Raw genomic sequence first — 11406 nt, 5'->3', positions numbered from 1 at the left:
GCATGATTTGAGTGAGTATAAGTATGCTCACTGGAGGCGTAGTAAAGTCTGAGGAACATAAGCATAAACATATGAGACTTTAAAGCAATAGTAAATGCTGATGATCTGCTCTACTGATTGCTGTAAAAATACATATAATATAATAAAAGATAATAATATATTTTAATATTATATAATATAAAATAACATAATAAGTGATCATCATCCCTTTGATATACTTCCCATATATACATATATCTCATTTGGCTATCATTCATAAAAGACCTCTTAGACGAGTATTACGCCATCAGTTACGCCCGGCTGCACAGTTCCCTCAGTATTTTGGCTGGCAGCCGAAGGAACGCTGAGCAGAATGCATTCACTATTTGTGGCAAGCATTGTGCATTGCCAAGTCGCACACATTGATAACTTTACAAGCCCCCAGCAGCAGCTCAGCTGCACAGGTAACATAAATGTTTGGCTAAAATCGAAGTACCTGGACTCGCAGGCAGCCAAGTCTGCATTGGTGTTGCATCGACAAATGTTTATTTAACATTTTGGCTTTTTAATTTTCCGCTCACGTTTGACTTATTCATCTGTTACGCCAACTGCACTTTTACGATAAAGCAAATAGAAATTATATATGGCTTAAGAGTAGGAGTGATCGACTAGCGAATACCCTGTAATGCTGACAGAGATATTTAATATATAAAATATATATTGTATTGTAGTAAGTTCGTCTTCATAATCAGAATTAAATGCATTTATTCATTTTAAGTTTACTTCATCTTCTTTACTTCTTTACATACTTTTCCATGAAGTCCATTAACCTTTCAGCCAAAAGTAGTTTAGAGTATACAAATGTATATATGTATATTTACTATTCATTCTACATTTGGCTCTTCATATGGAAGCCAGCCAAATGTCAAGTTTATCAAATTGAATAGATGATTGAAGAGAGTTTACAGATACATTGTAATCTCATATACACACATCATTGCCATACAGTCTTATACTGTATAAGAGTTACTGCTTCAGCTAGCTTTGACCCCAACTCAGCCTCAGTCATGCTTGATTCGTTCTAGGGGTCAAATGGTTTCTAAATAAAGAAAACATAATATAATATATGAATATGAAAATTTAAGTACATATATCTATATCTATATTTATATCCATACATACATATATACGCATCGCTGCTCTGCTGAACATTATAAAAAGTCAGCGGCGCGGCAGCAATTGAAGTTAGTTACGTTTCGGTATTCCTGTGTGTCGACAGGTCATGTCATCATCCATTGCCTTGCTGGACAGCTATCCGTTCGCCGAGCTGGCGGATGAGCGCACACAATCTTGGCCATTGGTGGCCTCGCCTTGGAATGCCGCCTTGCTGCTGGCCTTGTACTTGCTGCTGCTGCACTTTGCGCCCAAATGGATGGCCAGGTGGGTGTGTGGGCGGGTGGGTGTAGGTGTGCCCGTGTGCCGTCAAATGCCATCATATTCTCTTTCAATCCCACGCTTGCTTCCCTCTCCGGTTGCAGTCGACAGGCATTTCAGTTGCGCCTTCCATTGTTCGGCTACAACTTGTTCATGGCCTTGCTGAATGGATATATTTGCCTGCAGCTTTACACGACGTCGCGAGCCCTCGACTATAGCTTACAGTGTCAGCCTTGTAAAGTGAGCTATGATCCGCTTGAAATTCGCGTAAGTCGTTGAGAAACTTTAAGTCGAAATGAGAAATAAAAGCACATTTATTTATTGAACTGCATTCCATAGCTGGCGTCTGCCTTTTGGTGGTTCTACATATCGAAGATCTTGGAATTTGCGGATACTTTCTTCTTTATATTGCGCAAAAAATGGTCCCAGTTGACTTTTCTGCATGTCTATCACCACAGCAGCATGTTTGTCATATGCTGGATAGTAATCAAATGGATACCCACTGGCTCAAGTAGGTTTACCCATTCACAAACCTTTAAGCCTTCGCTTCTGCTACTGCTAGAGCGCTTGTCCCTTTGCAGCCTTCGTGCCGGCTTTGATGAACTCCTTTGTGCACATCGTTATGTACGGATATTACTCACTGAGCGCTCTGGGACCTCGTTTATACCCGTATCTATGGTGGAAACGTTACTTGACGGCACTGCAGCTGCTGCAATTCGCATTGGGTTTGGCCTGGGGTGCTCAGGCCATTGTGAGCAGATGTGAATACCAGCCGTGGCTCAGTTATACGGGAGTGGCCTACATGCTGTCATTTCTGTTTCTCTTTGGTCGCTTTTATTCGCAGAAATATACGAAATGCAGTTAACATCAATAAAGAGCCAAATAACTGTCAGCATATTCAATTCAATTCGATTCAATTCAATCTAGGCGCCCAACTGTTTGAATTTCTTATCGATAGCCAGGCAAAACTATCGCTCTCAGCTCTAGAAATCAGCTGTTTTGTATTCGTATTTGTATTTTGAACCCTCAAAAGTTGTGCACACACTGCCCCTTGCCAGTTGACATAACAACAACTGTTGAGGCTCCTCAACGCATCGGAATTGAAATAATGCAAATTATTAAAGTAGTTACCCGCAATTTAGTCAAACACAAACACTTATGTCATCCAAAATTGCTAAATGTCACTGCCAGGCTCTACTGCAGCGCAGCCAGAGGTGAGTGGATCGTGATTTTCTTTCAACAAAATGCCGGCTAATGGAAAAATTTGCACTCAGGCCCCAAGCTGCCCTTGGCTGCGGGCTATCAGCCAAAGCCCGTGGAGGAGGCATATTGGGAGCGTGAAAAAGAGCCCACGAAGGAGTTGAGCAGTGGATGCAAACGTGGGCCCTATCGCATGATCCTGCCACCGCCAAATGTAACCGGAAACTTGCATTTGGGCCACGCGCTGATGGCGACTGTGCAGGACGTGATAGCCAGGCAACAGAGGCAGCTAGGCTACGACGTGCAGTGGGTACCGGGAACGGACCACGCGGGCATTGCCACACAGGTGGTCGTGGAGCGCACCTTGGCCGCAACGAAAGGCAAAACGCGACAGGAAATTGGACGAAAGGCCTTCCTAGACGAGGTCTGGAAATGGAAGGCAGAGAAGGGCGCTGGAATTGTGCAGGACTTGCGTCAACTGGGCTGCTCACTCGACTGGCAGCACGAGTACTTCACCATGGACGAACAACAGGCCAATGCCGTCAGCGCAGCCTTCATACGACTCTTCGAGGAGGGTCTGATCAAACGGCGCAATTCGCTCGTTAACTGGTCGTGCGCCCTGCGCTCGGCCATCTCCGACATCGAAGTGGAAACGCTGGAGATTAAGGAGCCCGTCGAGGTAGCCGTGCCAGGCTATGAGCAGAATGTGCTCTTCGGTCGCATCTTTGACGTTGCCTATCGAGTTGTCGATGGCCAGCTTGACAATGATGGCCAGCCCGAGGAGATTGTGGTGTCCACCACCAGGCCGGAAACCATATTGGGAGATGTGGCGGTTGCCGTGCACCCAGCTGATCCGCGTTATATCAAATACCGCAACCGGAAGGAAGTACTGCTTCAGCATCCTTTCAGAGACGACACGATTCCCCTAATCTTTGACATCGCAGTAGATATGGAGTTTGGCAGCGGCGCTGTGAAGCTAACGCCAGCCCACGACAAATTCGATTTCGAGATGGCCACGCGCCACAAGCTGACGGGCCGTCGCGTCTTCACCGAAAGCGGCGAGATCGATGAAGCATATCCAGAGTTCCAGGGAAAGCCCCGCTTCGAGGCACGCGATCTTATCGTGGAGCGTTTGGAACAGATGGAGCTGCTGCGCGAGGTGCGCGCGCATAGTATGCAATTGCCGATATGCTCCCGCTCGAAGGATGTCATTGAGTATATGACGGTGCCGCAGTGGTTCCTCAAGACCAAGTCCATGTGCGAGGCCGCCTTGTCGGAGCTGAAGAGCGGAAGACTGCAAATAATGCCCTCAACATTCGAGACGGACTGGGAGAGATGGCTGACTGACTCGCGGGATTGGTGCATCTCTCGCCAGCTGTGGTGGGGTCACCAGGTGCCCGCCTACGAGGCCTTCGACTCCAGGGGCAACAGCTGCTGGGTGGCGGCCACCGACGAGAAGACGGCGCGCGAGAAGGCAATCAGCAAATTGGGCACGAAAGAGGTGAGGCTGACTCGGGACGTGGATGTGCTGGATACCTGGTTCTCCTCGTCGCTGTTGCCCTTCTCCGTGGCTGGTTGGCCCAATGAGAGCTACAAGGAGAAATATCCACTCGATCTGATGCAGACGGGGCATGATATACTCTTCTTCTGGGTCGCTCGCATGATGATGATGGGACTGAAGCTGACGGGGAAGGCGCCCTTTCAGCGCATTCTGCTCAATGGCATCGTGTGCGATGCTCAGGGTCGCAAGATGTCCAAGAGCTTGGGCAACATCGTCACGCCACAGCAAGTGGTGCAGGGCGCCAGCCTGGAGAGCCTGAAAGCCACACTGCAGCAATCGAGCGATGCGGGCGTAATCAAGCCTGAAGAGCTGCGAACCTCCACAGAGGGCCTCGTCAAGATGTTCCCGAACGGCATTCGGGAGTGCGGCACCGATGCTCTACGCTTCACGCTGCTGAGCCACAACATCAAGCACCACTTCATTAACTTCGATGTGACCGCCTGCTACACCAACAAACTGTTCCTCAACAAGATCTGGCAAGCGATGCGCTTCACACTGGGCTCCGCTCAGTCTCTGGGCATTACCCTAGACGAATTCGAGACGATGGAGGGCGTGCAGCTGAGCATGTGGGACCGTTGGATCATTGGCAGATTGGCTGAGACGCTGGCCATATGCTCGGAGAGCTCCACCAACTACAATTTCCACATGGCCACATCAGCGCTAAAGCATTTCTTCTATCAGAATCTGTGTGATGTGTATTTGGTAAAGTTTTCTCTTACCTCTTATTGTGTTTTGATCTAAATCTGGAAATCTTGCCCTTAGGAAACCACCAAGACAGCGATCAGGAACCGCACCCACGATGCGTACGTGCACGTGGGCACATTGACCGCCTGCCTCAGCTGGGGCTTGCAGGCCCTGGCGCCCTTCACGCCCTTCGTTGCCTCTGAGCTGCTGCAGCATGTCCCACTGAACATCGAACTCAAGCTATCCGAGTATCAAGATCCCAAACTGCAGGCGGAGGTCGCTGACATCGTCAGCGTTTGCACCAATGTGCGCCAGATGAAGAGTCGCAATCAGATCAGCAATCGTCATTCCCCAAAGCTGTCTCTATTTGCCCAGAATGAGGAAGCAGAAACGATACTGCGTCGGCATCTGGCACAGATTGGCGTGCTCACGCGCTGCGGCTGCGTGGAGCTGGAGCTGCTCAATGAGGACTCGAAGTTCTCCAAGAAACTGAACTTCTTTTCAACTGCCGGTGCACTCTGCTCCTTTGGCATCACCATAAAGGAGGACTTCCCAATACCAAAAGAGCAGCGCGAAGAGATAATAAAGACGAACAAGAAGAAGCTGAAGAAGCTGGTCAACGAGCTGCAAAAGTACAAGGTGCGCGTCGACAATGAGGCGTTCCAGCTTATGGCAGACTCGGCTACCAAGACGCATTTTAATAATCGGGTGAGTCTCCGGATCGCTACTATTGTTATATCTGTATCTTTGGCTAATTGCTATCTCTCCACAGATCAAAGAGCTGCAGGCGGAGATAGACAACCTGATACGTCTGGCGGCGTAGTCCCACTTCCATCTAGTCATACTCAATCGTGTTAGATAAATTATGTACAGTTATAGCATTGCCTTACTCTACACTATTGTTAGCTAGAACTATGCGATAAAACTAATATCTGTTATATAAGTTAATGTATTGCCTATTTATTGCTTATTGTTCTCAGAGTCTTTCATTGTAGTTGACAAGCATTTACGACTACAGCACGGGGCAGGGGTTCTGTGAGTAGGACAAGTAGAAGCCCCGATTCGATATGTCCAACTCCTCGTTGGAGTCCGTCACAGCGTACACAACAAAAGGTTTCGCATCCGATGTCGTGGGCACCAAGCCCAAGCCGCAGAACCGGTCGCTGGGCAAAGTGGTGCCACCTTGCGTCGGCGCTGGTATGATGATATAGTCTGTGGTGCAGTCCTGGCTCTGCACCGCTGACGTGGCCAGCAGCGTGGGATCCACGGCGCCCACATCGTTGGTCATCGTGAAGGAGTACGCATCGGAGCCCACCTGTCTGTACGTGATGGAGCAGACGCCGGTGGCCTTCCGTATGCAGATGCCGTAGCGCAGGCCCGCCAGCTGCCTCGTGCCCTGCACTCCGATGGAGTTCAGCGCCGAAGAGGCAGCCGACACGTAGTTGAAGCTGGCAATATTGCCAGAGGAGGGCATGTGATACTGCAGGCAGCCAGCGGGCGCCAACGTGGACGAGGTGCAGCCCATCATGCGCAGCTGGAACTGCCAATTGCGATTGAACGTGTAACCGGACGAGGTGGCCACCGAAATGGTTATGGGGCTGACGCCATTGAAGTCCACATAGACATGCTGACCGGAGTTCTCGCCACAAATCGTGGGCACTTGCGAGGCACCGCCCGAAATGGTTAACGCGTCTGTCGTGCACAAGCCGTCGCCAGTTGGTGGCGCCAGCGACAAGGACATGAAATCGATGCGCAGCTGGCAAATGGTCGAGTCCGGCGGAGTCACAACAATGGTGCAACGACCGCCGCCGGCATAGGGTGCCGGATAGTTGCTGTTGTAGAAGTAGGTGTTATTGAAGCTGGTGCTGGCGCCACAAGTGCGTTGATCTAATGGAGGAGAAGACCGAATTAGGCATTGATTGTGACTGTATTCGGATGGGCTTACATATGCAGCACACGGCCTGATTGGTTATTGTGGAGCAACTGCCCGCTGCGACGCCATTGTTGTCCTTGCACTCGCCGTTTATCATGCAGGTGCCCATGAGCAGGTTGTTGCCCAAGCAAATGTCATTGGAGAAGCGTCCAATTGTGTAGAAGGGAAACCCTGTCGAATAATGGGAAAACGTGAATTTATACGTATATAAGCTTATATTGCAATATTTAAATACGATATATTATATAAATACATATATTGCATTTACAAATAGGATGTAGTACAGATGATCCTAAGAAAGTTCTAATTAAGAATCAATTAGCGACTAATGGCTTAGAAGGTATGAATCTACAGGCATAACTCTAGCTATATTATAATTATAAATAAGACCATTCTATCACTTTAATCTTCAGATTGAAACAAATTCAATGGAAGTTATAATTACTATTATAATCTTTGGACTCTCCTTAAAAATTTTAGATTCTTCCCAGCTCTGATCTACTTTTTTTTGGCATTGTAAGAAAGTTGTCCATAAATCCAGTATCAAGCGTAAATCGCTGCTCGGTCAGGCGGTGACAATGCGTGCCTAAGACTAAAGAGCTCAGCACGGAAATGCGCACTGGGTGATAATTAAGAACTGACCCACATACATATATTTTGATCGAAATCACTCAACAACAACAAGAACGAGACGGAGAAGGAGAACACAAAAAATAGGTTTTTACTTTTCACTTACAGCGAGGATTTCTCGAGCTGCTGTGCGCCAAGCTCCTCTCTGAAGACAGCGTCGCGTCCAGTGCATCCAAAGAGCTGTTCTCGCTGCGAGTCGCATTCAGAGGAGTTAGCTGAAGGCTGGCCCGCGCCGCGCTGTAAATGCCCACGATGTAACTGCTGAAGAAGAGGGCGACGATGGCCAAGATGCGCGTGGAATGTGTGCGAGCGGACATGGTTAACTATATAACTAAACAAATATATAAATAGCTACAAATATATATGTATATGTGTTCATATATATATATTTGCTCTGCACTTCCACTTTCGGTTTTTACAGTTACCCCAAAGACGGGAGAGAGAACGTATTGTACGCGTCTATGTTTCGATTGAGACTGAGACTGACGCAGGCCGCAATTGAGGAGCTTACTATGCCACAATGGGGCGCATATGCTGGAGACGCAGGTGCTGAACGAGACAGGTGCTAATTGATAGACCGCGACGCTTTGCTCCAGCCTCTCAAAGCAGAGTTTTTCCATGGCGGCAAAGTCGTGTGGAGTTTATTTCGGCGGCTGCAAATATTTGGAGCATTCTGTAAAAAAGAAAAAAATACATATATGTATACCATTTATAAATGACAGCAAACAAATGAACGGGTCGATGAAAGTGATTTACCAGCTATACAATCCACTGGCGAACCGAGACATACGCACTTAATTTGAGAACACGCGTGAACGATCGTCGCATGATGGCTCCCGGGTAGCGTAGAAAGTGCCCCGTGCTTGCTTTCGTTTGAATTCGAGTAAACAGTGTGACTCGCTCGATCTGCCTTAATCGCTCAATTTGAATTTTACTTATATTAGTTAGCACTCTCATTTCCAACTAAGCGGCGCTATTACAAAATGATGTAACGGTACTGATTCGGCTGGCAGTGGCAACGCTGCCGAAATTGCATTCATCGGCTAGTGGTGGACATAGCGCACGACTTTAATTAGCGAAGTTGTACTAATTACGACCAGTTAGTACATATGCCGCCACTAATTAAAGCTTAAACTCATTCAGAAAGGTAAAAGTGCTTGGGGAATTGTTTACTAGAAAGTTGCAACAAAGTTGCTACAAATAACAGTTCTTTCTGTGGGTAAGCATGTGTGCGTGTCACGTTTTTCATTTTAGTTGACAGCATGTTGACGCTGTATGGGTTTTTTATTACAACAAATAACTAGTTTTAGCTTATTCAATTTCAATAACTGCTCCAGCCTTCGCAAGCGCCTCCTTCAGCTTCTCAGCCTCTTCTTTGGTAACGTCCTCTTTTACAATGGTCGGCGCACTCTCAACAAACTTCTTGGCCTGCACAAGGTTCATGCCCTCGAGCAGATTCTTGACTTCTTTGATTAGCGCCACCTTCTGCTTCTCATCGAACTTGATCATCTTCACCTTGAAGGCTGTTTGTACTTTTTTGGGCGCCGCCTCCTCCTCATCTTCGGCAGCCGCACTACGCGCTGGCCCAGCCGCCGCAAACTGTGGCGCAAATGCGGTCTCTGGCAGATTTAGCTTTTGTTTCAGCAATGTGCTAAGCTCAGCCACCTCGAGCAGATTCAAGGCAGCTATGTTGTTGACAATGCTATCTAGTTTTGGATTCGGTGGTTTGGCTACACCTTCCGGTACTGGAGGCACGAGTTTCTCAGGTGCGGCAGCAGCAGCAGGAGCAGCGGCGCTGTATTGGCGTTGCACAATGATTTGACGTCTAACTTGACGCAGTAAAAGACGTGTGACTTGCATTTTGTATACAGCTGTAAAGCAAATTCGTGTTTTAATTTAAAAAATCAAGTTTAAGCAATAGTATTATATTTACTTGTGTTTTTTCTAATAGGCAAAAGCCGCAGAGGGTTATGTGAGCACTAGTGGTGTGAGTTTACCAAAAACACGTTCAGCCAATGCACAGCTGTTCGTGACACAGCTATCGATGTGCGCAATGCGCTCGCTCAGTGTGGCCGTAGTTTTTTATCGAGCTATCGAACTTTATTTAAAAATTATTACTTTTTTTTATTTATTGAAGAAAAAAAAAGAGAAAAATACAAATAAATTAAAAATGTTTTTAAAAAGGTAAAGCTTTTTAATAATCAACTTTAAAAAATATTAATTTTAACAATAATTCAGAAGATGAGTTTTAATTTCAATAAGAATAGACTCCATAAAAATTATAAAAAGTTATACAGAAAATATCTTGACGTAATCTATTTTCAGCTCAGCGTCATCACACCACTGATCCAGTCGATCTTTGATACTATTCAGAAATTGTGTCATGGCAATGGTGTCCTGGTCACGCCAAGGCTTCTCTTTGTCGTAGAAGAACTCATTGAAGCCCGCTACGCCAAGGCCAAACGTCAAATAGAATTCCTGATCGAATGGCGCAATTCCTGTGCCCTTCTCCAACTCATCCGCATTCGGAAGCCTTTGGTCGTTCGCAGTGGTGCTACTAAACGCGCCCGAATCACTGCCGTGGGAACATATCTCTCGTCCATCCACGAACCACTTCAGTTGCCGTGGCGTCCACTCCAGCGTATAATTGTGGAAGTTATCGCTCCAATCCTCGCTGCTGGCGCCAGTGCCCAGCTTATGGCATAGTTTGGCCGAACGCAACGGCTCCTTGGAATTGAGCAGGACGCCAGCATAGAGATCCAGTTGCCCGCCGGGCACCTGACGCGCATAGCCGATGCGCACCTGGCCCGACTGATAGTCGTCCTTTCCATAGACATTGTATTTGGGCTGCAGCCATAGCTGAGGCACCAAATACTTCGATTTGGGCATCTTAGCTCTCACCTCAACTCGTCCGTACTTGAAGGAGAAGCTCTCCTTGGTGGAGAATTGTGCACTCACCAGCGGAGGCAGCTTGTCACGCCTCCTACTTGGATCTCGCACACAATCTGCGGAGCTCTTCTCGCCCGTGCATTCCCCGCCCAGGTCTAGCATCTCTCCCAATTTCCGCTTGAAGAAACGCTTCGTGGCGACGGGCTGAATCTGCACATGTCCATTTTGTAGGCTCAGCGTCTGAGGTGCGTCATTCACATAAATGTTGAATTCGTAGTCTGGAGCACCAGAGAAACGGTGCTCCAGCTTCCACTTGGATGCATCCAGCTTGCCGCCATTGAAGTCATCCGCGAAGATTTGCTGATTCATACAACGAACCGGTGCGCCATTGGCTTGAGTCTTGGGCGGCTCACAGGTGCCAATTCTGACGTCGATATCTGGATTTGGGAAAGTAAAGTCCGGACTAGGCACACGGATTGCTGGAGTAGGTGAAACGGGTTTGCTGCCATTGTAACCGCTGACCGCATAGGCGCCGTCGTCTTCGCGATAACCCAGGCCATTGTAGATAACGTAGGTCCAATAGTATAGAACATCGCCTGGTTTCAGCTCAGCTTGGCGATCTCGGAAAGTCCAACGTCCGTTTTTCATCTTGACAATGTCACGAGCCCAGGTGCCGGCCTCCAGACCCTCCATCTCCTCGTTCAGCTTGCCATGGAAAGCGAACAACGTTATCCCTTCTTCGTGGGGAATGGACACCTCAAAGCCTTTGGGATAAAACACTTCGATTTTGGCTTTTGGCACTGTGTAGCCGCTAACCAATGCTAAAAATAGCAGGAAAACCCCGCAGTGTAGGCCGTGTGTCATCTCCGCTCTAAGAATCACAAATGCGCATTGATGGGAGCAGTCTTATATATAAATAGAGCCGCTTATCAGAAAACCGGTATTCGTTCTGGGTATATACACAATGAAGTTGTCTATTTAAAATGACAACATAAACCGGTCTGACAGCGGCGAACTAACTGATTGTAGTCAAAAGATGAAATTATATGCAACCAATCAATTTCTAAATAATAATATACTGTATTTAAATAAATCG

General features: G+C 47.4%; 5 protein-coding genes across 5 annotated transcripts; 2 read left to right on the top strand and 3 right to left on the bottom strand.

Annotated features, from left to right (window-relative positions):
• The first annotated feature begins 1168 nt into the window (after positions 1–1168).
• On the top strand, positions 1169–2303 carry LOC108650136 (very long chain fatty acid elongase 4-like). The gene is made up of 4 exons (XM_018099253.3): positions 1169–1419; positions 1518–1680; positions 1753–1924; positions 1995–2303. Exons 1-4 carry the CDS (start codon positions 1262–1264, stop codon positions 2276–2278), a joined length of 777 nt encoding a protein of 258 aa, XP_017954742.1. The 5' UTR covers positions 1169–1261; the 3' UTR covers positions 2279–2303.
• Positions 2304–2377: 74 nt separating this feature from the next.
• ValRS-m (Valyl-tRNA synthetase, mitochondrial) lies at positions 2378–5828 on the top strand. Its single transcript, XM_018099515.3, has 4 exons — positions 2378–2627; positions 2688–4876; positions 4937–5566; positions 5631–5828. The coding sequence occupies exons 1-4, from the start codon at positions 2522–2524 to the stop codon at positions 5679–5681; spliced, it is 2976 nt and encodes a 991-aa protein (XP_017955004.1). The 5' UTR covers positions 2378–2521; the 3' UTR covers positions 5682–5828.
• On the bottom strand, positions 5809–8524 carry LOC108650430 (uncharacterized). The gene is made up of 4 exons (XM_018099565.3): positions 8178–8524; positions 7528–8094; positions 6804–6962; positions 5809–6745 (listed from the first exon to the last, which is right to left on the bottom strand). Exons 2-4 carry the CDS (start codon positions 7736–7738, stop codon positions 5871–5873), a joined length of 1245 nt encoding a protein of 414 aa, XP_017955054.1. The 5' UTR covers positions 7739–8094; positions 8178–8524; the 3' UTR covers positions 5809–5870.
• A 138-nt stretch (positions 8525–8662) lies between these two features.
• On the bottom strand, positions 8663–9514 carry mRpL12 (mitochondrial ribosomal protein L12). Its single transcript, XM_018099597.3, has 2 exons — positions 9355–9514; positions 8663–9292 (listed from the first exon to the last, which is right to left on the bottom strand). Exon 2 carries the CDS (start codon positions 9279–9281, stop codon positions 8733–8735), a length of 549 nt encoding a protein of 182 aa, XP_017955086.1. The 5' UTR covers positions 9282–9292; positions 9355–9514; the 3' UTR covers positions 8663–8732.
• A 173-nt stretch (positions 9515–9687) lies between these two features.
• On the bottom strand, positions 9688–11361 carry GNBP3 (Gram-negative bacteria binding protein 3). Its single transcript, XM_018099558.3, has one exon. The coding sequence runs from the start codon at positions 11172–11174 to the stop codon at positions 9711–9713; it is 1464 nt and encodes a 487-aa protein (XP_017955047.1). The 5' UTR covers positions 11175–11361; the 3' UTR covers positions 9688–9710.
• Between the last annotated feature and the right edge of the window lie 45 nt (positions 11362–11406).

The sequence above is a fragment of the Drosophila navojoa genome, chromosome 4 (assembly GCF_054131105.1).
Source record: "Drosophila navojoa isolate 15081-1374.11 chromosome 4, UAZ_NAV_1.0, whole genome shotgun sequence".
NCBI classification, from domain to species: domain Eukaryota; kingdom Metazoa; phylum Arthropoda; class Insecta; order Diptera; family Drosophilidae; genus Drosophila; species Drosophila navojoa.
Note: the sequence above shows the minus strand (reverse complement) of the source record. Positions and strands in the feature narration are given on the sequence as shown.